This window comes from Taudactylus pleione, unplaced genomic scaffold (assembly GCF_031769625.1).
Source record: "Taudactylus pleione unplaced genomic scaffold, aTauple2 ptg000916l, whole genome shotgun sequence".
NCBI classification, from domain to species: Eukaryota; Metazoa; Chordata; class Amphibia; order Anura; family Myobatrachidae; genus Taudactylus; species Taudactylus pleione.
The window spans coordinates 2865601-2893234 of NW_028285317.1; the positions used below are offsets into that span (position 1 = coordinate 2865601).

At 45.8% G+C, this 27634-nt stretch overlaps 1 protein-coding gene across 5 annotated transcripts in view; it reads right to left on the reverse strand.

Moving 5' to 3' along the window:
• SGCE (sarcoglycan epsilon) overlaps positions 1–27634 on the reverse strand; it is a 128295-nt gene that overhangs the window by 93535 nt on the left and 7126 nt on the right. For all 5 annotated transcript variants that reach the window (XM_088459611.1, XM_088459610.1, XM_088459609.1 and 2 more), the window contains exons 2-3: positions 5253–5375; positions 1238–1395 (exon numbers count right to left, since the gene is read on the reverse strand). In XM_088459611.1, the coding sequence (XP_088315737.1) occupies positions 1238–1395; positions 5253–5375 (281 nt within the window). The remainder of the gene's footprint in view (positions 1–1237; positions 1396–5252; positions 5376–27634) is intronic.

The following is a 27634-nucleotide window of genomic DNA, read 5'->3' on the forward strand; positions in this document are numbered from 1 at the left end:
AAGGAGCCGGCTCCCTCGTGCGCATGCGCACTTGACAAACATCGAGGCGGCTGTGCGGTCGTAGACCGTACGGCCGCCTCTGAATGAAGGCCTGGGTCCTAAAAAGACCACCATGGAAGCCATTTTGCAACAAATGTTGGACTTTTTTAAACAGCATCAAGCAGTGGTAACTGCGCCAGTACTCCCCAAATGCAGGCCTCAGATGATGTGGAGGCCTTTCTTACCACTTTTGAAAAGGTTGCTACCTTGCAAGCATGGCCCAAAGAGTCGTCTAAACTTACCCGCTACAGATACACTTTGCAAAATATACCAAGAGAGGATTACTCTGGGAACCCTCCCTGGCAATGGCCGCTGCACATGCGTGGTCTGTAGACCGTGTGTGCACAGAACTCCTTATAGAAAAGTGAAAAGACCGCTGATGCAGTCACTTCACACCGAGCGCATTGCAGGGACGGGTTCCTTTCGGAAACCCCTGTCCCGGCGTAAGCTATTTAATACATTTGGGAGCTATTATCACATTCTGCAATGCGATCATTGGAGCTAGTATCGCAGATGGCAGGGAGTATGTGATTATTGATAAATGGGCACCTTTGTAACGAAAGGTGATATGCCCATTTAAATTGAATAGGCAGTCATTTGGGTACTTACAATACCCACCCTACTTCTTCTTCACTACCGCAAAACTGCCAAGGTACTTTTTTTTATTGGTCTGTAATAACTCTTAATTTAAAAAATAAAAACAAATTTGTAGCGAACACTCCTAAGAATTACAGTTTATCAAACATAGTCATTTCTTAAGTTTCAGATATTTCATGGAAACTGTTATTTTGTACCACACTGGCTGTATAATCGCCTTTAATATTCTATCCTTTGCTAAATCTGTGTTCTATGACAATGGAAAGGTTATACCAAGTACCATGCAAGGACACAGCTGTGCGCTTCTACCATGGCAAGATTAATGTTTTTGGCAGTTTATAAACCTCATACATAAATGGTAGAGTGATGACCCCATTGTCTGTTCCATCTACAAATCTTATGTGACACTTAATGTATATTTAAAAAAAAAAAAAACACCCTTTCCTCAGCCCCTGTCAGACTTCCTTATATTTTATTATTGTTATAAGTTGTGTCTATGTAGCTATTTATGCACAGCTTGAAATAAAGTATATTTTTACTTCTAAAGAGATAATGATATGAAGATATTGATATAAAAAGATGACATAATAATATAGCATACCTCAATAATTGTGGGCTTTCCCACACTCTCGAAAGTGGGAGATCCATAGAGTACCCCGTCACTGTAAGGCGTTCGCTGAATATAGCGCAGCCATCCCGGACGATCTGGATAACCCATTAAATTTGTATTAAATGTTATGGGATCATTACTTAGCTCACCTGCGTAAGAGACAAGAAGATCATGTAAGTACCTCAACCAGATCTGGAGGAATGATTGAATAGGGGCGGAGTCATCAAGCTGTTAAAATGAGTTTCCTACACCATGGAGGAAATTTATTAAGGATCGATTCTCAGTTCCATTCTTTTTCGTGGTGATTTTCCATTTAATTGGTGGTGATTTTGACAATCCAGTATTTACTAAAGGCAAAACCGACTCAAAATCCCCCGAAATTCGAATTCACACGCAAATAGAACTTAAAATAGACCATTGGTACTTTTCCATAGCCATCAGTAGAAAAAGCTTAGTTACTAACAGTCGATTAGAAAATAGACCAAAAATAGACTCAAAATCACCATTTCCAATAGAACCATCAGAAACAGTTCTATTTGGTTCAGGGGCGTATTAAGAGAGGAGGGGGCCCGTGTTCACTCTACGTTCAGCTCACTCTCCTCTCTCTCCGGTTGCCGTCAGAGCTGACAGTAGCAGTAGACACTAGTCTGTTCCGGGAGTCTACTGTTTATGCGCAGGTCCCCAGGAAAATTTTGTGGCGGCCACTTTACTGGTGATTTCCTACTGTGCATGCGTAAAATGCCGGGAAAGTGGCCGCGGCGGCCATTTTCCAGGGGTTTTGTGTAGCGCTGCTCCGTTGGACTTTCGGAGAGGTAAGTAGGAAAAAAAAAGGATGGGTGCAGGGTGTGCGTTGTGGGCCCCCCCTGGACCCAGGGGCCCGTGTGCACCCATTATAAATATGCCCCTGATTTGGCTTTAAATCATGTAGAATTGTCTGAAAACGCAATATGAGGGGCACTCTGGCTGTACAAATCAGGCATTTAAGGGCATACTGTAGCAATGACATTTTAAAAATCATGGATATGCAAATTAGCACTGGGATAAAGGTGTTTGTGGGTAATACAGTGCATGTGACATGTTTTGGCCAATAGGAATGCTTTTGTATAATTTTGAGTTCTATTGGGGGTGAATAGAACACATTTAGAACTTCAAATAGAAATTCAAATAGGACCAATGCACCATCAAAATCAGAATGGATCCCAAAATCGGCTGTTAGTAAATGTTCTATTTTGAATAGAAACACTGTGGTCGATTTTGTGGGGATGTTGGCTGTATTTTTGTTGGTTTTTAAATGGAACCAAAATCGACTTTTAGTAAATTTCCCCCCCATGTTCTATGTATAAAACAAAGTCTATGTACAGTATAAATGTTTTATTTTATACTTAAAAAGAAAGAAGTTGTTTATGCTGTAATTTCTTACAAAATGTCCAAAATATTCCCTTGCTTTGTTTATGAGGATTGCTGACTGAGCCATTTCTCCGATATGCTCTAAACAGAAAAGAACATAATATTTAGACGCAATACACGGGTTTAAGTATTATGTGGCAGCAGGCACAGGCAGCAAGTCTTAGGGGGCGGCAACATGGACAGCTGATCATGGGGGAGATGTGTAGTCTTGGAGATATTGAGGTTATAGTAGTAGATACCAGAAGTTGTTCGTACAGCAATACTCACAGTTATACACTTATACCGTATTCAAATAGCGGCGAAATCTGCCAACATTCGCCGGAAAAAAACAGCGAAAATGGACGATTTTCGGGAAAAAACAGGCGAAAAGTTTTCACCATCTCAGTACGTGAAAAAAAATAGAAAAATCCCTATTTTTTACTAAAAATTGTAGGCATTTATTTCAGAATAATAATGATACTCCCTAATGATAAATGACCCTAAACAAATTTTGAAAGTTGCGTAATTTGGCGCAAAACGACCGGTCAAATTTTTGGAGAACAAAAAAAACCTTTGAAAATGGGTTTAACGTATTGGGCCTAGTATTTCGGGGGGCGATATGGATGCGTCGAGTATTTTAAACATCGCACGTGGTTGCAGCAGGAGCTTTTTTAACGATTTTTAAAAGTGCGCTTTTACGACACGAAAATATGCTTGCACCCATTTTAACGTATGTCAAATTTACGTGGAACAGTAATTTCCTGGAAATAAAAATAACTTTCTATCATTTTTTAAAGTTTTTTTCATATACGCAAATTACAACCAACCGACGCAATTTAAATACCGTAAACACTTTTATTACGGGCAATAACACACTTCTACATTATTTTCCGATGTACGTCAGCCACTTTTGGGGGTACAGACACAATTTCCTGCTTGTCCTTTTTCGTCTATTTTCGCCTGTTTTTTTTTGCAAAAATCGCTTGATTTCTACGCTAATTAAATACGGCCCTTAGTATTCTGGATGGTGCGGTGCTTGAGCGGAACATACAGAGCATCGGCCGGTGATGTATGAAGGTAGTGGTGCAGCAATCTAGCGCTATATACAGATAGAGCAGGATACCGGCAGAATAAATTGTCAGGGTCTCTGAAGCTAAACGGAACACATCTGTGTCCCACCGTGGCGCTCACACACAGTGACAAGATGGCGCCGTGCAAAAGACTAAACTGCGGCCATCTTGGTAAAGGTGAATGCTTCATGTAAGGAGCATTTATGGAGGCAATGCAGTAGCGCACTCCATATTTCAACAGGAAAGAGATGGAGTGGGGAAGTTGCCCAAACTAACCAATCAGCTTCTGTCATTTATCTGGCACAGTCTTTGAAACGACAGAAGCTGATTGGTTGCTTAGGGCAACTTCTCCTGTATCCTGTTTGCATAAAATAAATGAGTGGAAATACTACATGATTAGAGAGCCAATGGAAGAATGTTTTAGTATGTACAGTACTGAAATAGGTATTGAGATAAAAAAGCAAAGAAAGTTCCACTCTCATAGCCAGGGGGCCTCAGCCAAGCCTTGGACCAACTTTCCACCCTCCAGGGACTCTCAGTGAGCAATGGGCCCTCGGCTGGAGCCTAAATTGCCTAATGGGTAATCCAGCTCTGCATATTGATCTCCGCCGCTACAGCAGGCCAGTGGCATTGCTATGGGGGTGCGGGACGATCCCGGCTCCTCCTCGGTGACAGGAGACGGGTGCTGCAGTGTGACATTCTCCTGTAGCACTCGGCTCCTGTCACAGCGGAGGAGCCGAAAGTGCAGGAACTAGTCTTCAGGGTCAGCCGGCAGTGCAGCATCACCGGGGATGCTGGGCACACCCCCTGAGGGATTTCCTAGGAGACACGCCCCTCCTGTTAGGCCATGCCCCCTTTTCAGCACCGCCGCATGAGGGGGATACTGAGTGTGCACCGGGTGTCACCAGACCGGGTGACGCTTCTGCCCCAGCCTGCTGTCCCTGGCATGGTCCTACATGGCCTCACTCATTCCCGCCAACACTCCCTATTAGAAAATAGGGATTAAATAGAGGCTTACCCAAATCATGACCTGATTCGCCTAAACCACTCCCGCATTCACCTACACCACATCCATTCTGGATAAAGCCATGGCACTATATAATTACTGGCGGCTGGGACAGACATGAAAATCAGATTGTGGCCTAGAGTGTTTTACACAAACCTGAGACTGGATGGAAGCTAAACGTTGCCTTTCAGATATAGGTTCCAATGTCAGTCACAGATGAACGTAACCATACTTATAGCCTCTATTATTATTACCTCCTATTTATAAGACCCCTACACACTCTGCAGCGCGGTACAATAGGGAGGAATCATCAAAACACAATGACCACTATGAAGTAAAATAACTTGAGACAACGCGTATGATGCTCCCACTCACTAGGGGGGGGGGGGGGTATTAGCAGGAGGATGATGGATTTGCTATTTGGGAGCATGATGTTTTATGTCTATCAATGAGCCCCTATTACAGTACCCAGTGTACTATTTGCCTTATTGACCAGAAGGAATGGGGGGAATAGATATAAGTAAATATAGTTACATTTTCATACCTGGCTTTGGATAAGGAGGGAATTCCCCCTTGTAGCTCTCTCTCTCCAGAACATGAACAAACAGGACCCCAGAGGACGGATAGACATTGTGGTCAGAGTGCACCTTAGACAGGATGGTGAACACTGCAAAGCATAAAAGAGACAACACTATAGTTTGAGATCATGCAACTTGTACAATAGCACAGAGCCACTAGGGGGAGCACGCTTCGCAGGTTGCTGGAGTGGAGGTGATATGTTATTAAATAATATGTTAACACAGTATCAGGTTATTAAACAGAATGTGACATAATGTATAAGCTGACTGAGTGCTGTCAAATACTTTGGCACAAAAGGTTAATATTAGGCTCACTTTAAAGCTTTAAAATCAAAAAAGTGTAACATGTACTAAAGACAGTCCCATTGTCATCTGACTGCAAGAGGTTAGACCAGAGGTTCCCAAACTCCGCCATTACTGTCCAGGTTTTAAGGATATCCGAGCTTGAGCACAGGTGATTTAACCATACTTACCGACATTCAGCTCCCTCTTTCTGGGAGGGAGCTGAATGAGGCTTCTACTGCGGGGGGCGTGGTGTGGCAGAAGGGGGCACGACGATGATGTAGTATTAGGGGCGGGACTGGGGGAGTGGCCGCTCAATTGCGTCATTGTGGCCCCACCCCCTCTTCAAAATGCCAATATTAATGACATTATGAAGCAGGGGGCAGGGTCACGATGCCGCAAGTCAGCGCGAATCGCGTCACCCCCCTGCTGCGTGGATGTATGTATTGGGATGCGGGGGATCCTGGGTGATGCAGGGGGGGGCAGGTGGGTGATGGCGGCTGGGAGATTTGCCTACATATCCAGGGGGCCGGGAGCGCCACATGAGTAGGCATGTATGAATTTAAGTAGTACCTCAGTAAATTTGATTTAACCATCTGGACAGTGGCTTAACTAGGGGGGGGTCGGCTGAGGCATGTGCTCTGGGCACCATCGGATCAGCGCCACGGGGGGAGGGGGGGCGCACCACAGTCCAGGACAGTGGTTTCAGTCAGTGAGTGCGATCCGCACTACACAGTAAATGAAACACACCGCCGCCGGTGCTGTATAGTACACTCGTACTTCCCGGCGGCAGTGTGTCAGACAGACTTTCATTGGCTGCTGCAGAACACCCATGGCCGAAGCCGAGCTGGAGCACACTCATGAGCCCTGCCTTCCGGCTCCCACAGTGGGTGATGGGAGAGACGTCATAGTGCGAGCGAGAGGACGGAGGAGCGGACAGCGGTAGGCGCAGGAGCAGGGATTCATTTAAGTATTGTGGGGGTTTATTTGTGTGTCTTTGTGTTATATATGTAAGGGGCACTGCATAGGGGAGACCACTATTGGGGGCACTGCATAGGGGGGACTACTACTGGGGGCACTGTATAAGGGGCACTACTGGGGGCACTGGATAGGGGGACCACTACTGGGGGCATTGTATAAGAGGCCCTACTGGGGGCACTGCATAGTGGGAACCACTACAGAGGGCACTGTATAAGGAGCACTGCATAGGGGGGCCACTACTGTGGGCACTGTATAAGGGACACTACTGGGGGCACTGCATAGGGGGGACCACTACTGGGGGCACTGCATAGGGGGGACCACTACTGGGGGCACTGCATCGGGGGGACCACTACTGGGGGCATTGTATAAGAGGCACTGCATAGGGGGGATCACTACTGAGGGCACTGTAAAAAGGGTGCTGCATAGTTGGGACCACTACTGGGGGCACTGTGTAAGGGACACTACTGGGGGCACTGCATAGGGAGGACCACTACTGGGGGCACTGCATAGGGGGGGCCACTACTCGGGGCACTGCATAGGGGGGACCACAACTGGGGGCATTGTATAAAGGACACTACTGGGAGAACTGCATAGGGGGGACCACTACTGGGGGCACTGTATAAGGGGCACTACTGGGGCCAATACATAGGGGGGACTACTACTGGGTGCACTGTATAAGGGGCACTACTGGGAGCACTGCATAGTAGGGACCACTACTAGGGGCACTGTATAAGGGGCACTGCTTGTAGCACTGCATAGGGGGGCCACTACTGGGGGCACTGCATGGGGCACTGTATAAGGGGCACTATTGGGGGCACTGTATAAGGGGCACTACTGGGAGCACTGCATAAGGGGCACTGTATTAGTGACACTACTGGGGGCACTACTAGTGGCACTGCATGAGGGGCACTGTATAAGGGTGCACTACTGGGGGCACTGTATAAGGGGCAATACTGGGCCACTGCACAAGGGGCACTACTTGGGGCACTGTATAAGGGGGCACTGCATAAGAGGCACTTTTACTGGGGACATTGCATAAGGGGCACTAGTACAGTGGGCTTGCAAGAGGGGCACTACTACTGGGGGCATTAAGGTGCATATGGAATGGAAAGAAATGTTCTCAGTGTGACGAGAAACGGTGGTGTGTCATGTTGACATGCCCCCATTTTCAGTGACCACACCCCTTGTGGCATGTGGCCATACCCCCTTTTCGGCACACGCCCAAGACGTGCACACATACTTTGGGGGGTCCTCTGTTTTTTAACTTGCCCTGGGATCCAAATACCCTAGTTACGCCACTACATTTGGACTCAAGCATGGATATCCTTAAAACATGGACTGTAATGGCGAAGTTTGGGAAACTCTCCAGATGGACTATTGATGTGATGCTTACATTGTTACTCCGTGCCCAGCTTCAGGCATTTTCCTATTACCGCACTTCTAGGTTACAGAAGCATCTCCTGAGAGCGCTACCATCCAGGTCAAAAACAAAGTGTTTTCTGCTGTACATCGCCCGCACTTAGCAGTGTGTAGATGACACATAAGCATTTCTGAACAGAGGGTGGGATTCAGAGACGGACGGTAATGCAACTGCGTCCTCTCACTAATGCTGCACAGAGATCGCAATGGCTAATTTATCCACGCCCATGAAGGGGCGATCAAACGGTCAGACACATCTACGTTCTTCTAACAACCCCCCCATTTCCATCCCCAAATGCTGACTACCTGTCACTCACTTTGCAAATGGTTCCTCAGTAGGAAAGTAACCGTATACTGACCTATTTCTACCCCCTAACCCTAACCCTCCCTTAGGGGTGGCTAACCCTAACCTTCCCTCCCAGTGCCTAACCCTAAGCCCCCCTCTAAGTGCATAAACCTAACCCCCCCTTCCCAGCCACCTAAACCTAAGTCCCCCCCGGGATGCCTAACGCTAACCCCCCCTTCCCCTAGCCTAAACCTAAGTTCCCAGGGGATGCCTAACCCTAAGTCCCCCCCAGGAACCCTAAACCTAACCCCCCCCTGCGACTATCTGCGCTCGATCCCGGTGTCCCTGTGATCGGGATGCCGGGTATCAGGCCCTTGGCGTATGTCTAATGACAGGCGTCGGCATATTGACGCCTGTCTTTAGATCCTTGCCAGGATATGACAGTCCGTTTCTTTTATGGGTTGCATGTACAGTATGTAAATAAATATTAATCCCCTTTCTACTAAAATCACGGGGTAAATGCAGTTCTCTCTTCCCCAGTCTCCGTTCCCTAATGACATTCTGTGGAAAATTTAACCACTATAGGGAACATTTATTTGCAGGCCATGAAGGTAATGGTGTGGCCTGCTAGTGCACTGCTGAAGGCAGATTTAAGATGGTCGGGACAGTCTGCTGCCATTTGTGGGCGGGAGGGGGCAGCGTGTTGCCGCCATTGGGGGGAGGGAAGAGGCCAGGATCTCTGTCGGCTGATGGAGACTTCATGGCCTCTTGTTTCTGCAAGGGGCCGGTTTGCTTGGCCCCATGGGTTACTTAGCCGGACGATGTTATAGCAGTTTATCCGATGCTGCGTCTTTAGATGCAGCTCGGATAAGTAATGCATGCTGCTGCATTACCATAATTGCAAGGACGGAATTGCAAAGCTGAACGGAAATGGTAGTTAGAATTACTAGGCATTTAACGCAGAGTATCTCAAATGCATAATATTTCTTTATATGGCTCATGTAACAAACTATTAAATACAATGTGGAACTAATTCATCATGTAGGTGCAAGCACAAAGCTCCCTTTATGTTCATTTATGACCGTAAGCGTCATCTGACATCTGCTACGACGCTCTTCCCTTCAGCTTGTTTCTAAATGGCAGAGGTCTTATTTCTGACTGTGATTACTCAGACATGCTAGTGCTGCGGACATGATGGCTGTGGTCTCTACCAGTAATCCTTACAATGACATGGGAGCAATTATCAGTGGGGTCAGATCTGTACAATACTGTTACTAACTTGTCACACTGCACAGAAATTCTGATACTTAGGGGGCATATTCCTCAATATGGCCATACAGACTCCCAAAAATGATGTGTCCATCTTGACGCAAGTGGTGACATGTACAATAGTACTGGCTGTATCACTAAACTGAGGGCCTGATACAGAGATATATTCTATGCACACAGCAGGGGGTATATTTACTAAAATGTAGGTTTTTAGAAGTGGAGATGTTGCCCATAGCAACCAATCACATTCTATCTTCTAGAAGGTGCTAGATAAATGTTAAGTAGAATTTGATTGGTTGCTATGGGCAACATCTGCACTTCTAAAAACCTGCACTTTAGTAATTATATCCACAGATGTGTCTTTGGACGCAGCCTCTGTGCATATATGCCAATGCTGCAGGAGGCGTCTGAAGTAAAAAGACGCCTCCAGCCAGCATCTCAGATCCGATACCTACGTCTGACCTAAGCTTAAGGTGCATACACACTAGACGATAATTTGCACGATTTGTGCAATTTCGACGTATCGGAACGACAAATTGTGTAAAATATGTTCAAATCGCGAGTGTCCACTCACAATCACGATGCCGATGCGCGTCCCCGCGGGTCGTACATCACATCTTCAGATCTTGCCTACAGCAGGCAAGATCTGCCAATCTTGTTAATGAGATTCAGGTCGTTGGTCAGACCGTTTGTCAGATTGGGCAGTTTATGCACGATATCGCTTGTCTGGAAGTGCAGGGGAGTTGCCGGAGGAGTTCAAGGGCATCTTTTGCGAGTCGTCTAGTGTGTACGCACATTTACTCAGAATGGCCGCCTCATCTGCTTTGCCGAGGCCAGTAAATATGTTTTGGTAGACGCAGACACTGGCCTCGCCACTCCCAGAAAATGGGGATGACACGCCCCTGTTCTCGAGAACGCTACCCAGCACTGACCCCAAATGGCTGCAGCCTCTCAATCCGGCTACAGTATAGAAGGCACTGCGATCATGCAGGTCCCTGTTCTGCACTATGGGCCTGATAATTAAGGATCGCTACTGTGATCCCAGCTCCGTAATCGCACGCAGGTCTGCTGCGAAAATATGCAAATGATCGCTATCGCAATGTCATCGCACTGCCAGCATAGAGAAGCCCACTGCCTCCCACTACCTCTATCTTACATCTGTAACACCTTTGCAAACCTCCTTAAACATCGGTAACATCGAGTACCATCGGCCCCTCACGCAGAATTACAGCAGCCCTGACCTTACTTAGAAATTGCTAACTTCATTGCACGCAATAAGTACTCAAGCTGAGTATACCATCGCACTGGCTAATTTATGCACGCCCATGCAACAGCGTTGAAATGGACAGACACACCTATGTTTCACCGACCACCCTCCTGTCACCATCCCCATGTGTATGGGTCGTAATGTGCATGCGCCAACCAGTCAGTGCGGTCGCAAATCGTGTGTTTGCAAAATAGCGAGTGCCTGCTAATTTGAGTGATAGGATGAGGCGTTTATGGGTGGTAACAGGGGAAGGTGCTTGAAAACGGGGAGTGGAGATCCGAACGCAGACGTGCCAAACGGTCAAAACGGGCGTTTTAAGGGTGTGCATAATTAACAAAGCAGCGTCATCGGCCACGTCAATTGGTTGTCTCTTAGCCTGAACTGTTCGCATGATTGCGGTAGGAGAATCCAACCACAAGCACTGCGAGCAGTTCAGACGCCTTTCGATGTACTCGATTAATCTAATAAATAGCGGAGATGACGTATGATGCGAACGGCCAGGGGGAGTTTTTACAAAATAGCGAGCGCATATTTCGTTCGCTCGCTCAGACATAGAGGCGTCAACAGACCGCAAAGATTGAGCGCTCTATTTAAATATCCGGCCGCTTTTTCTGAACGAGCAAGCGCAAATAGCGTCCGGCTCTGAATCAGGCCCTGAGTCACCACATTACAGAGCTCAGGTCTGTTCTTCTTTGTGTATCATAATACAATGTAGTGTTTTTGCAATACATTGTACATCAGAATAAATATGTATATTTCATTCATTTATATACTGGGAAATCAGGGGAAGACCAACATTTACTGATGGAATTGCTTTTATTTTCACACATTTAATGAAGATCAAGAAATATTTGGGGAAATTCAGATCTGGGGTATGATTTTTAGGGGGGGGGGTATTTAATTGTTAGCACCCGCAGCTGCTACTAATGGACGCCCAACCGCGCAATTCATTTGTCGCTCACTAGGATTTTAGGTGGCTTTAGCCGTTTAACGTGGCTAAACTCTACTGGAACGCGACAAGCGCAATAATTTAATGGGTGCCCAAACACCGTTGAATTGCTACATCGGGCGCCCATTACTTAGTATGGTGAAAAAAAAAACTATTGAATCACCCCCTTAATAACTAAGAAGAAGGGGGCAGATCTGGCAACTGATTTTTAATGTTTGGGGTCTGACTATAAACAATAGGATCAGATCTGTTGTATGGTTTTATTTTTGTGATGGAGTATGTAGTAGACTGATTAGATTTAATGTGTAAGTAAATGTAAGTAAATGTATTTCTTATGCCAAATTATAAATAATATAAATATATATATATATATACATATAGAAAATTTGAGAAATACAGCACTCACATCCCTTAGTAAAGTCATTCAGCAGGGTGCTCCACTAGGGAGAAAGGCCAAACAGGTACTCCAATAAATATCCAAAGAGGCTAAAAAAATAGCCAAATGAGGGCACTCACCGCACTAAAGAATAATGATTCAATCGGATTTATTCAAATAATGATATTCCACCATCAATATAGTCGATGTTTCGACCCCTAAGGGTCATTATCAAGACACATCAGCACTGACAAATATCCAGCATGTTGACAAGAAAATCCGAGGTGTCATTTCAGCGAGGGGCTCATTATTACAACCCTTGGCATTATTTGTTGACCAGTTCCTCCAGCCTCTTGTGAAAAATGTCGGCAGCTATATCCGAGACACCTCGGATTTTCTTGAAAAGGTGAAAACAGTGACATCAATTGCGCCCCATATGTGGCTTGCAACCTTAGATGTACAGTCGCTGTATACTATAATTCCACACAGACATGGTATTAATATAATTCGTGACTGTTTGGTTTTAGCGAAACAAACTAAACCACCTATTGAATTTTTGATCTCATTGATTGAGCTGATTCTTGGACAAAATTACTTTATGTATGGGTCCGATTATTACACCCAAGTAACCGGCACAGCCATGGGTTCTAATTTAGCGCCTTCTTGTGCTAATCTATACATGGCGGCTTTTGTAGAGAAATATATCATCAATTGCTTTAGTGATAAATTGGTTAAATATTTACGATTTATCGATGATATCTTTATCATTTGGTCTGGCACTAGGTCTGAATTTGATTTAATGATTGAACATTTCAATTCTCTGGCAAAACCAGTCAAGTTTACCTCCAATATTGACATGTATTCTATAGATTTTTTGGACGTATCAATATTCAAGGACAATGACCAACTTGGTTTTACACTGTTTAGAAAAATGACCTATCGAAACACGATTCTAAGGGCTAATAGTCAACATCCCGTGTCCCTTAAAGAGAGTCTTCCTGTGTCGCAGTTTTTGCGAGTATTGCGGATTAACTCTTCAGATGTTAAGGCAAAACAACAAGTTGATGAAATGAGGCTGCGTTTTCTCGAACGAGGGTACTCACCAAACACTATTAATTGGTGTATTAAAAAGGCCTATTGACGATTTTCAATGCCATCGGTCTCTAATCGTGTGACGAAGAATCCAGACCAGTTGGTACATGTAACCACTTTCGATCATCTATCGTCAGCCTCTGGACAGATTTATAGGAAATACTGGCCTTTGGTCACTACTGATCCAGCACTAAAGATGTTGAAATGTCCACCGCCAATGGAAGCCTACAGAAGGGGGCCTAATCTAAGGCAAATTTTGATGCGCCCTATGATGCAACCACAAACGATGACCAGGTCCTGGCTTAATACCATGAAGGCTGGATGTTTTAAATGTGGTTCTTTCATCACTTGTCGGGCAATGATAAGTGGTGATACGTTTCCCCATCCACACAGTGGGAAAAAGATTAAAATTAGACATAAACTCCTTTGTACAATGGATCATGTAGTGTATTTCCTCACATGTCCGTGTGGTCTATATTATATTGGAATGACCACCAGGCCCTTTCGAGAAAGGATGGCCAATCATCGGACTTCCATTCGAGTTGCCCTAGAGTCTAGAACAAGTGATAAACCAGTCGCTAAACATTTTTTGAACCTTGGACATCAGGTCTCGTTCTTGCGATGTATGCTAATTGATCATGTCCCAAAATTGATTAGAGGTGGTGATCGGGAATTAATACTTCGAAAACGGGAAGCACGATGGATTTATAATCTGAAACACGACAGTTCCCTGCGGTTTAAATGAGAATAATCCGTTGAAAATATTCCTAAAATTATGTTTTTTTCCCTGAAGCTTTCATTTCCTTCTTGCCAGTATATTTATATTGAATACTAATATGGAACACAATGTATTCATGGTTTGTTGCTATGCTGATTTTAATTTTGGTTATGCTATTAAGCTATATATTTTTTATTTTTTTGAGTTTTGATATTTTCTCTTTTGTGTATGTTTTATAGACTGTGGAATTATTTATTTTTTTATTATTTATTTTTTATTATTTTCACTTTTTTTCACTATATTGGTGTTTAATTTTATGTTGTATTTTTTTATAATATTGTGGTGAAACGCAGGTTTGTGAAAACTATGGTACACATTATATGAGCCCCTTAAGTTTGGTTTCATGGATCAATAGTTTAATTATGCAGCTGCTGTGTAGAAAAATATTTATGATATATTATGGTTTATTGCACATGTTCCCTGAATAAATAGTTAGCAGGACACCCATTGGTATTTTTAGGTTTGGCAGTTGCCTGGTTGGCCAGTTTGATTTGTTGCTTAGCAACAGTATAACACTAATTGAGCCTCAGTGTGCGCTGATAGTTTTGGTGATGCGATACTTATGTAAGTTGCCTGATTCGTTACAGGGCACATCCACTAGACGATCTACTCCCTGTCCAATCTAAACGATCAAACGATTTTCCCTTGATTTTTTCCCTTGAAATTTTATCTTTCAGTCTGAACGATTTGCAAACGATTTACAAATGATTTACAAACGATTTGCAAACAATTTGCTAACTATCTTTAATAGATCAAGTGAAATTGACCTGCATGTTCAGTCGACTGATCAGACGATCAAACGACCAGCGGGAGCGCGCATCGTTGATCGTTAACGACCAAACACTGCACGATTTATAAACGATTTTTAAGCGATTGAATGATAATGATATCGTTATCGTTCAATCGCCTGCTAAAATCGTGTAGTGGATGCCCCCTTTGGCCTTAAGGAGGGTATCCACTACCCAACGGTGAAGAGACTGAACGATAGCGATATCGTTATCGTTCAGTCGTTCACTACACTGCAGGGTACCCACACTGAACGATATGTCGTTCAATGCGGGCACAATCAATCATCTGCAAACATGCTGAACCTGACGATATCGTCAGGTTGACCAGCATGTTTGAACGATGATAATGTCTAAAAGACCAAATTTTAAAACGATGTTCAAACGATGTTCAAACGATTATCGAACGATTTTATCGTTATCGTTCAGTCGTTCAACTTTGTCGTCTAGTGAATTCCCCCTTTATAGTTTATTCAGCTACAGATCCATGATGATGGTTGTCATGGATGTGCTGTTATTCGATTGGCTACCAAGATGTATTGCCAAGTGGTACTATTATATGAGCGTGGCTACAGCGCGTGCAGACTCTTCCGGATATGTGACACGCATGCAAGCCGCTTAACCCGCAAGCTTGATTGGTTGCCTAGTTACACAGCCATATGAGTGTCTGCCGTGCGAGGACACTTCCGGGTTCTGTGTTTTTCCTAACGATGCAGCCTTGTGGTATCACACGTGGTGTGTCATTAGCTGCTATTGCGACAGCGCTCCTAATGCCAATGGGAAGGTGTTCTTTGTTCCTGCCCTCTCAGCTAACGGGTGTGTTGTAGAGTGTGATGCAGTACTTCAGGTGAATTTCATTATAATTAGTGTAATTGAACTAATGCTGATCCTCCAGGCTTTATAAGTGAGCTCATGGGGTATAACCAGTATGCCTTTTGTCAACATGCTGGATATTTGTCAGTGCTGATGTGTCTTGATAATGACCCTTAGGGGTCGAAACGTCGACTATATTGATGGTGGAATATCATTATTTTAATAAATCCGATTGAATCATTATTCTTTAGTGCGGTGAGCGCCCTCATTTGGCTATTTTTTTAGCCTCCTTGGATATATATATACATATATATATATATATAAAATATATATATATATATATATAATATATATATATATATAACCAAAATCACTCCCACTGACATCACTAGTGATGTCAGTGGGGCCGGACTCAGACGGTAGGCGTTCCCATGGGAACGCCTCCATCTGGCAGCCACGCCCCCGGCACGCCCAGCAAAGGGGGCGTGCTGTCAGTCACCATCGACAGCACGCCCCCTTTGGTGCGAGACCCATAACGACGGCTTGGCCGTCGTTATTCGGGTCTCGCGCTTGCGCACGACGGAGCTCCCTCCGTCGTGCGCATGCGCAATTCGGCACCATCGACCCGCTTGCGAGCGTCCTGCGCTCGCGAGCGGGTCTGAATCAGCCCCTCAGATCAGATGACTTCACCAACTACAGTATTAAACACACATTTTATGATTTGTATTCTCTGTGACCAGTACCATCCTTAGTATATTAATACCATTATGTCTGATAAGAATTTTAATACTCAAACTGAATGAATAGAAATTGTAATGGTGCATACACACGGTACGATTAAAATGGACGATATGAACGATAATAATATTGATCATATTGTTATCGTTCATATCGTGCAATTTTCGAGGGCCAACGACCTGCGATGCACGGGCACGTATGGACAATAACGATATCGTCCATCGCCCATGCATGCAGGCCAACCTGGTTGATATCGACCAGGTTACTATAGGGCCATCGTTGGTGGGTACATGTTGGGCTGGATGTTCGATATCGAACAACTGGCACACACCCGGGAGATCGTACAACGATATTGTTATCGTTGTTGATCGTCCCGTGTGTATGCACCATAACAGTCACCAAAAGCTGCAATAATGCTGTCTGTATTTTCTATAGGTCTCCTGTATTGTATATTGTAAATGGTGTCACCCAGTTCAGCACTGCAGACTCATTGCTCAAGCAAAAGGAGGCGTGGCCTCATGTCCGTGATGCCATGCCACCTGGTGTATGACGTTTTGGGGGTGTAATCACATTTCACTCCCCCATTCTCATCATGCTGTGGGCTTGCCCAGTGATCAGGAAGCTGCTGGGCACCTTCCAAGGGGGTGAGAACCAAAATAGCAGAGCAACGTTTTTTTTTTACTTTGTTTACATTGTGTTTTCTGTACCTGTGGTACAGGTACCTTCAGGAGTATGTCAGACAGGTTCAAGGTATTCTTCAGCCTATTACATTGAAAAATCAAAAATAACCATTTCATGTATTAGTAAAGAATAAAATGTATGCAACAAAAAATTGAATGGAATATTTTTAAATATGTAAAGACATAAGAGGGAATACATATATGAAAGTAAATTGGCACTTGAAATAAATGAACACATTTTATGGGGCACTTGGGATAATTTGCCACAGATTAAAGTGCACTTGTAAAGCATTTTGCAGTTATAAAGGGGAATGTTATGCAAAGAACTTGACTGACAACATCACAAACTGAATTGACACAATAAAATGATTGTGACAATATTGCAAAGCTGATTTTTAATGCTGTTGATGTAGGCGAAAAAGACTTTTAAGCAACAGTGAAAATATTTTAAGGTGGAAACTCTACCATTTTAATACAGGACCTTTAGTCAACGGCGAGGTTAATTCTACGACAAATTACAACTGAACAAAGATAAACACGCTGGACCTGATGGTGAGATGAACGTATGCAGGTTTATATAGTATATCTTGCATGTTTTCGCAGTGTGAAATTTGCACTGTTCACGCACCGTAACTAATTATGTGCAAGTGTGAGAGCCATAGGCAAATCAGTCGCATCTCCTTTTGCAACTGAGAAAGTGTAACTGGGTTATACTGGGCGTTTTCACGTATGACAACGTTCAGTGAGGGCATGTCAACAAAACTGCTTATCCATGCATCCGTCCAACTGCGGGCGATGCTTGAATAAGTAGGGATGGCCATCGGAGGGGTATCTATCGATGATTGCCATTGATGGGGCCATCGGTGGTTATCATAGATCAAGCCTGGCCAACCTGTGGCTCTCCAGCTGTTGTGAAACTACAAGTTTCAGCATGCCCTGAAACAGTTTTAGCATACCCTAATAGCAAAACTGTAGCAAGGCATGGTGGGACTTGTAGTTTCGCAACAGCTGGAGAGCCACAGGTTTGCCAGGCCTGCCATAGATGGTACACAAACCATCTATGGTGAACCATCAATGGTTTTCATCCCTCGATGGCCACCGCTGCTGTTGGGAACGGGGCTCGTGGGACAATCAAAAAAGGGTTGGGGCTTGGCTTTCACCAGGGGCGGGGCTAAGCTCCATCCCATCCAGTAATAAAAAATATCAGCTGTTACTCGTACATCAATGGCAAAGAACCATTGGCTCTCTGTCATCGATGTTAAAACTATTCTACATTGGCCATAAACCATCGATGATGGACGAGCAGCAAGTATTGCATGTGGTTAGGAACGGTTGCTCCGTAATGATGCATACAGGAATATACACATTTATATTTCCGAGCGGGGCCTTTTCTGTTCAACTCAGCACCAGGCCCACAAAGAGATCAGTCGATGGGGTCTGACCAACTGGAAGCCACAAGCTGTGTAAGTCGCCCAGCAGACACAACGCCAAAGATTAAAACGTACAGATAACTTACCTCATGAAATGTATATTTAAACACAACAGATGTATTAAAGTATTTTTAAAGACAGGGGAATGGTTAATGGTGAGTACGTTACTCAGCGCAGCCTGAACTCACCATCTCTCCTCCCAGCAGGATTTGGTCTGCTGATTACATGGAGGTTCGCCCGCTTAGCCATCCAGTAAATTGATTCATTTTTGCCATCAGCCCAGCTTAGCAAAATAGCTTTTTATCAGAACAAAACAAAACAATGTCAGATTAATGAAGGTAATGCTGATCTGCAATCTCAAGCGTGCTACACAATCACAGGCAGATGTTGTTACATAGTGAATTGATTTCCAGGTTTAAAAAACAATCACGGGTGTAATATGCAATTAGGGTCAGCAATGGGACTGTTGGAGAGTGGTATTGGGTTGACGTGGTCTTGCCATTCTCATACAAAGCTCATCTGTGACACCAGAGCAGCAAAGTGTAGTTAACTTCAAGTAAAAATAGAACGCAGATGCTCAGCGATGACGTCTGCCCCACAATCCACACACCAATCAATACCCATTCAGTACTCTACGTTCTCCACTGTTACTGAGCATGTGGTTGCGTTTTTCTCTCTCCCTCTTGTCCAGTTGACTCGATGCCCCACATCTTATCTGCTCCCTACCTTCCTGCAAGTATCCGGTCCTTACTAAACCCCTTTCAACTCCATTGTCACATTCACCTCCAATTTAAAACATACGTACAGTACTGTACCCTTGTTTCACCCACTTTAAAACCACTTCACTTGACCTCGCCAGCAGGTGTTCCCTCATCTCGTCTAAACAGTCCAAAGGAGCAGATTGTCTGCAACAGATTATTTACACCTCTGTCTGTTCTTGGCTGGCGGATATACAGTCCTTTCCAAACTGCTGTGATTAAAGTGTCCACTGACCTAATATCTGGGATGTTTAGAGGACACTTCTCCATCTTAATCCTCATCTGCCTTTCTGACATATTTGAAATTAAATGGGTATGCTATGCCGCCGGATCTATGCCTGGCGGATGAAATACCAATGCCGGAAGGCCGAAGCATGAAGATCCCGACTGGGGCAGGTAAGTAACCGTCCCGCCCACTTTCCATGAAAAAAGAAGCTGGATCAGGAGGGTGACTCTCAGGGGTCTGGAGGAAATGTTGGAATTCGTGAATCTCCCGGAATTTCCGGGAGAGTAAGAAAGTAATAACATCAAATATCAGCCCCATTCCTATAGGTGCAGGGTGTGTGATGCACACAGGCCGCTGGGTCCAGAAGGGCCCACACTGCACAACCTGCACCCATGTTTCATACTTACCTCTCCGGAGTCCAACATCGGCGCTGCAGTAACAGCACAATTCAACAGGAAAATGGCGCAGCTGCCATTTTTCCCAGGGATTTGCGCATACGCAGTAGAGGTATCCCCGATACCAAGGTGTGGGCGCCATGTTACCGGAGACATGCACATGCGTAGTAGAGTTGTCTCCGGTACCCTGTTACCAGAGACTTGCATGCGCGCGCAGTAGTCTCTGGCATACTTCCAGTCTACTGCACTGTAGAGAAGAGGGGGTCCGCATGGAGTGGTCTGCACATGGGTCCCCTCCTCTACTGCCGCTGATCAGCCGCTATCCTGCATCACTGCAGGCTCCTCCATCCTGGCCTGCAATGTCATGTGCTTTGATTCTTCCTCACCCACAGATCAGGATGCGTCCTATACTTACAATTGGATGCATTGTGCGCCTTCAATTTACACTTTTTACATTTTTACATTTAATTTTTAGGCCCGCACCAACTAATGTAATAAAAGTATTCAAAGTCAAGCAACTGACACATGTAATAAAGACAATTCTGATTAACCCTGACTCTCATGGTTCCTATAATAATGTAAATATAGAAATGAGTAAAGGGGTTAGTATAAGCATCTTGTACCTTGAAGTGACAGTTTTACTGTTCGCACCTTGGCCCTGATTCAGAGCCGGACGCTCTGACCAGACCAGTCACCACCCACAGCATATACGAACGTGCAGGATGATGGTCGCGATGGTCTTGACCATCGCCACTGCGAGCCGAAGCCTGGAGTGATTTTGGCTCTATCAGAGCCAAAATCACTCCCACTGACATCACTAGTGATGTCAGTGGGGCCGGCTTCTGACGGTAGGCATTCCCTTGGGAACGCCTCCGTCTGGCAGGCACGCCCCCGGCACGCCCACCAAAGGGGGCGTGCTGTCAATCAACATCGACAGCACGCCCCCTTTGATCAGACACAACGAGCGAAGGAAAGTCCTTCGCTCGTCGCGTCTCGCGCATGCGCACCACGGAGCTCCCTCCGTCGTGCGCATGCGCAGTGCACACCATCGACCCACTTGCGAGCGGACAGCCGCTCGCGAGTGGGTCTGAATGAGGCCCCTTGTCAGCTAGGGCCACAACCCACTTACACTGGGGCCGTTCCCGGAAACCAGAAACATAAAAGTGCATCTTGGAACTGCAGAAAAAATATCAGACTCAGCCTGAGGTCTCATAGCGTGCGCAGAAGTAAGCAATTCCTGAGTAAGGTCTGACCTGCATTAACTGTGCCTATGAGTACGATGGTACTCCATTGTACCGATATTTTCGCAGTGTTCTAACCATTACAGATGTGCGTGTAGGTGAAGTGGGCCTCCTTATGTAGCGATGCAGCGGCATTGCGATTGCTATGAATTAGCATACAACTGAGTGCAATCTGTAGTGAATCAGGCCCTAGTTCAATTCCCAACCAAGTTGTGGAGTTTGTATGTTCTCTCACCGTGTTTGGGTGCGCTTCCTCCCACGCTCCAAAAACATAATTTTGGCTTAAGGTTAACTGGCTTCTAATAGACAAAAATTAACCTTAGTGTGTAGGGAATATACAGTAGATTGTCAGCTTCTCTGGGCCAGGGACTGGTATGAATGACTGAAATATTCTCTGCACAGTGCAGCGTAATATGTGTGCGCTATATAAACTGTTAATAAATAAATAATATTTACCAACCGACAATATAGTCAGGATATAGCAGAAGCAGATACCTTGCACACATAAATACACAGGTCACAGGCATATCCTTTCATAGAAACTGCTGAATGTTTAGGTCAGTCATTTTCCTACAGGAGGCCGTCACACCTAAAAATGGCTACTGACGTTTCCACGCTAAAACGTTAATGGGAAATAGACAATTCTGCCAAAATTCCTGCCATGGGTGCAGCCAGCAGTAAAGGAGTCTTTTTAATTTTTTTTTTTTAATCAGTAAGCTGTGCTTGGTCTGGTCTTCTCTGTAAGCTGTATCTTCCAGTTATATATTTTTAATACATGTCTGCAATCAGTTATTTCCCTTACGCTTTAGATTTTTTTTTTGCCGTCTTGATCTTTTAGCTGAGTCTCTCCTATGCAATTTGGGAAAATGTCCAGAGCTCAGGAAATCAAAGTGACAGTCGGCTGCCGGCCTTACTGCTCGCCAACATTTTAAAACCATTTTCATGAAAACATTGCTGCTTAACTGATCCATCTAAGTACTCTAGGTCCCATGTGATACCGACTCACAGACCTTGGTGCACTGCAATTCCCAGGATGCCATTTCTACAGAACCTGATTTTAATTTACTTACACTATGCCTCAACTTACAAGCCCTAGAGCAGAGGTGGCCAATCCGCGGCTCTTACTTAGTTGTGCTGCGGCTCCTAGCAGCAGACCCCGCGGTGGCAACTGTGAACGCTGGCCTCTGATCACTTCAGGGTCCAGCGTTCCCAGTAATGCAGTGGGCGGGTGACGTCATGACGTCACCCGCGATGTGAGGAGCCTGCGCGCCTGCTGGATCAAGTTAGATCCAGTCAGTGGGAACGGGAGCCCTGACAGCATGGAGCCGGCGATGCAATGAGGTAAATACCTGCCTTAGGGGGCACTGCATATGGGGCACAACTACAGGGGGCAGGGCTGCCATCAGAAATCGTGGGGCCCGGTACAAATGAAAAAGGCAGGGCCCCCCCACCCCCTTTGTTCTTCCCCCCCAAAGGTCTGGTGGACGCAAAGGGGTGGGGTTGAGCTCTGGTATCTGGAATATATATATATATATATTTATTTATTTATTTCCTTTAAATATTAAAAAAGAATAAACAGATTTTTTATTTCTTAAATTGAGAAAAGCCTAATGATTTACAACAGAACTGTACTAACCTGCTATCCGGAGGTTCAATTACTGTATGTGGTATGGAACACTGGACCTCACTCAGACCCGCTCTCAAGATGCGCTCGCTCGTTGCAAAAAAAAGGGCCGGATATTTAAATTATGTGATCGCACTGCATCGCGTAAGGACGCCCTCTATGTCTTAGCGAGCTACGGCACTGAGCGCTTGCAAGTGTTTTAAGACGCCCCCTTTCCCCTTGCAACACAAGTCATCTCCTGGGATTGTTGGATGAATCGGTAACATCAAGAGCCATCGGTGCTGATCGCAGCCCTTGAGGTAGACTTACCCCGCCGTAAGTACTGCGATCAGTGCTGGCTGAAATACATGCAGGTGACCTGTACAATGATGCTTCTTTGCTAATTATGCACACCCTTTAAACTGCGTTTTGTTGGCCTGACACACCTGCGTTCGCAACAACACTCCCCCGTTACAAGCACCGTCCCCTGTTACCACCCACAAATGGCGCTATCCGTCACTCAAAGCAGCGGGCAGTCTGTGTGCTACGAACGCACAATTTCCCATCGCAGAGACTGGCTTGCGCACGCGCACTGCGAATTAGACGCATGCGTATTGAGCAACAATCGCCCGGCAGTGAGTGATCGCTCCTTAGCGACCGGGTCTGAATCAGGCCCAGCACGGACATGGCAAGGGGGCAGAGGTGCAAATAGAGAGAGGCACACTTAAGTAAAGGACACAGATGGGATAGGAGCAGAGTCAAAAATGGGAAGCGGGCAGAGGCAGAGATGGAGAGGGGGCAAAGGCACAGCTATGAGGGAACTGGGGCACAGATATGGACACATATGGGGAGAGTACAGAGATAGAAATTTGGGGAGGGGGGAGACAGAAGCAGGATTCATGAATATCACAGGGGACAGTGGGGCAGATTGTATAGGAGGGGGAGGGGGACAGAGCAGGATTCAGCAATAGTACAGGGGATAGATTGTATAGGAGGGGGAGGGGAGGGCAGATAGGCATAGTACAGGGGACAATGGGGAAGATTGTATAGGAGGGGGAGGGGAGGGCAGATAGGCATAGTACAGGGTACAATGGGGCAGATTGTATAGGAGGGGGAGGGGAGGGCAGAGGCAGGATTTAGGCATAGTACAGGGAACGATGGGGCAGATTGTATAGGAGGGAGGGATGGGGCAGATAGGCATAGTACAGGGGACAATGGGGCAGATTGTATAGGAGGGAGGGATGGGGCAGAGGTACCTCTGTATGTGCACCGCAGTTGCTCTCTCACATTTCCTTCCTCAGTGCAGTGCACACATTATCTGGCCAATGAGAGCAGGGGGAGGAGAGGAGGAGAGCTGAGGGTGAACTATGGAGGCAGAGGTGATTGAAGTAACTAATTTGATAGGGTCCTGAGAGGGGAACCTGTCTGTGAGGGGGCCCAGTGCTCCTGCCTTTATTATATAAGCTGGTCCTCCTGCAGCTGCTCCTGATCACAGTAACAGAAGCAGGACACTGGTGCCGCGTGTGTGTATGGTGATCATGCAGCGCTGCCCGGAGAGTTCATTAATGAATGAGTCATCACACACTGCTGAGCTGGGCAGTGAGTGATGACTCATTCATAGAACTCTCCGGCCAGCACTTAGCAGCCTCAGCTGTCCTGTATGAGGGCAATAAATTAGCAATTAACTCTGCCTGCCGACGTCCGGGCCCCTCAGCTGTCCGGGCCCGGTACAGGAGTGCTGGCTGTCCCCCCCCTGATGGCGGCCCTGACAGGGGGCACTGCATATGGGGCACAAATACAGGGGGCACTGCATAATGGCCACTACTACAGGGGGAATTGCATAACAGGCACTACTACAGGAAGCACTGCATAATGGGCACTACTACAGGGGGCATTGCATAACGGGCACTACTACATATTTGCCAACTCTCCCTGATTGTCAGGGAGACTCCCTGAAATAGTAGCAATCTCCCTGTCTCCCTGAAGAGTCTAGCAATCTCCCTGATTTCATCTTACCCCATGATGAAGCTGCTATACATATAAAAAAACAGATATATACATGCAAATGGGATCATTAGTATAATTTCCCTGCATTGGGTATAAGGCACAATGATCCTATGGTTACATGCATTTTCTGAAAAGTATCAGTGTGTTTTCATCAACAAGTAGATCTGACTAACAGCTTTGGGGCTCATTCACGTTTGGATATAAATCGTGAATGAGCAGCACTGTTTCCAGATGCGATAAGGTAGTGTAGGCAGGGAAAAGTATCTATTTCCCGAAAAGCTGTCATCGCAAAAATGACAGCTTTTCGGAATAGATACTTATGGAGAGGTGGAATGATGAATTCCACCTATAATTAGCTAGAACTCCATGAGAGTTCTAAAGCTAATTATCTCCAGAGAATGTTTAGGTTTAATGAATAGGCCCCACTATCAAAAATAACAATAGATTTTGAATACAATGCTTCACATTGTTTTACAGCAAACAAACACAATATCAGCGAATTATAAACTGAATATATACAATCATAAATATTAATAACAATAAAATAATAATGATCTTGGCTGCAATTACATTAAATAAAATTGGTTGGTCCTGCGCTGCTAGTCTGGTTAAATACCACGTTGAATTTTTAAGACTGTAGTGGACTTGTAATCTTACTGGTAATGGCAGGGTCTTTACGTAAGACTCCCAGGTCATAAATCATTTTTCTGTTCTCATATCCCTAAGCAAAAGCATTTCTATCCAATCCATCCTAAATAGGAAATTAAGTTTATTAAGAAACAAAAAAGTGAGTATTTTCAATGTGCTGGGCCTCCGGCGCGCGCTTGCTATCGGTCTTTGCCTCTGACTAGTTGGCCTCTCCTGCCCTAGAGCATAAAAACAGATGGAGAGAACGGCATCTAACATTAACACTCAGATACATTGTATTGTGCAGTTCTCCAACACTGAAAAATAGGAACATTCTCAGTGATGAGCGAGGGGACATCGGCACTTTGCATGTTTGAATGTTTTTATTACATTGGTTGAAAAAATGCACCTAGAAATGCGCTTTCCCATAAAAAGTGATTCTGGGAGGTACAAAGCAGTCCACAGCCACGGAAGCCTGTTTTACCACTTTATGCTAATGCAAGTATCTGTTGAAATAATTCCAGGGATCGGATCATGCGTATGCAAATGGCAACCAGTGCCGCCCATTGACTTTACGCCGACAGCCGCAGTAGTCATCATTAGTATCTCCACTTGCACCAGCCCCATGCTAGGTGCAAGAAATCCGTCAGAAACAGGCTTCCCTTCCCCATACGCACAGCATACCAGCCTACCCTCCTGAAACAGCCACCCGGAAAGGTGGGTAAGTCTCCCAGGGGCTGAGGCCCGATGACGCAATGTGTGTTGAATTGCATCATCGTGGCTCCGCCCCCTGCTCCACAATGCAGGTAATATTGGCACTGCATAGACCTGCCCATGTCTGTCAATAAAAAACCAACACACTGTCATGAATTCAGTAAGGTTCTGGGCCTGATTCAGTGGTGGGCGCAGTGCCGATGCTGTACGCAGCAGGCTGATGTTGTAGGTCTGTGTATTTGTCTGAGACCCACTACGCATGTGTCCTGATAGTTACCATAGGGAGATGCAGAACGATTTTGAACACAAGGAGTGTGGATTGTAGTGGACATTCCTGGGAAGTAACAGGGGGGTGACTAAGCAGAGGCATTCCTGGGAAGTAACAGGGGTGTGGCTAAGCAGGGGCATTCCTGGGAGGTAACAGGGGGGTGACTAAGCAGGGGCATTCCTGGGAGATAATGGGGGTGGCTAAGCAGGGGCATTCCTGGGAGACAACGGGGGTGGCTAAGCAGGGGTATTCCTGGGAGGTAACAGGGGTGTGGCTAAGCAGGGGCATTCCTGGGAGATAACGGGGGTGGCTAAGCAGTGGCATTCCTGGGAGGTAATGGGTGTGACAAAACAGAGGCATTCCTGGGAGGTAACAGGGGGGTGACTAAGCAGGAGCATTCCTGGGAGGTAACAGGGGGGTGACTAAGCAGGGGCATTTCTGGGAAGTAACAGGGGTGTGGCTAAACAGAGGCATTCCTGGGAGGTAACAGGGGGGTGGCTAAGCAGGAGCATTCCCGGGAGGTAACAGGGGGGTGGCTAAGCAGGGGCATTCCTGGGAAGTAACAGGGGTGTGGCTAAGCAGGGGCATTCCTGGGAGGTAACAGGGGGGTGGCTAAGCAGGGGCATTTCTGGGAAGTAACAGGGGTGTGGCTAAACAGAGGCATTCCTGGGAGGTAACAGGGGGGTGGCTAAGCATTGGCATTCCTGGGAGGCAATGGGTGTGACAAAACAGAGGCATTCCTGGGAGGTAACAGGGGGGTGGCTAAGCAGGAGCATTCCCGGGAGGTAACAGGGGGGTGGCTAAGCAGGGGCATTCCTGGGAGGTAACAGGGGGGTGGATAAGCAGGGGCATTCCTGGGAAGTAACAGGGGTGTGGCTAAACAGGGGCATTCCTCGGAGGTAACAGAGGGGTGACTAAGCAGGGGCATTCCTGGGAGGTAACAGGGGGGTGGCTAAGCAGGGGCATTCATGGGAGGTAACAGGGGGATGGCTAAGCAGGGGCATTCCCGGGAGGTAACAGGGGGTGGCTAAGCAGACGCGAGCTTATCGCAGGTATGTTGCCAACTGTGGCTGTGTTTAAAGATGTAAAGATTGTGCTCCTAAAGATGCATCGGGACGGCATTGCACCGCTGCAAGTGGGCATCTCAGTATAAAGAAAATTGGCTGTGGCATTAGTATAAAGACGCAGACGTGAATGCGGCAAAAGTCACACAGTTACAGCTACATTGCACAAACAATGAGAAGTGGGGTTGAACCCTGAGCTGGCTCCAAGCACCCTTAACCTGGCCTGCGCCCGACCTGCCCCAGGGACAGTGGCATGTCGATAATTTGACTGGGGCGGTACACCTGTCAAACCGTAATGAA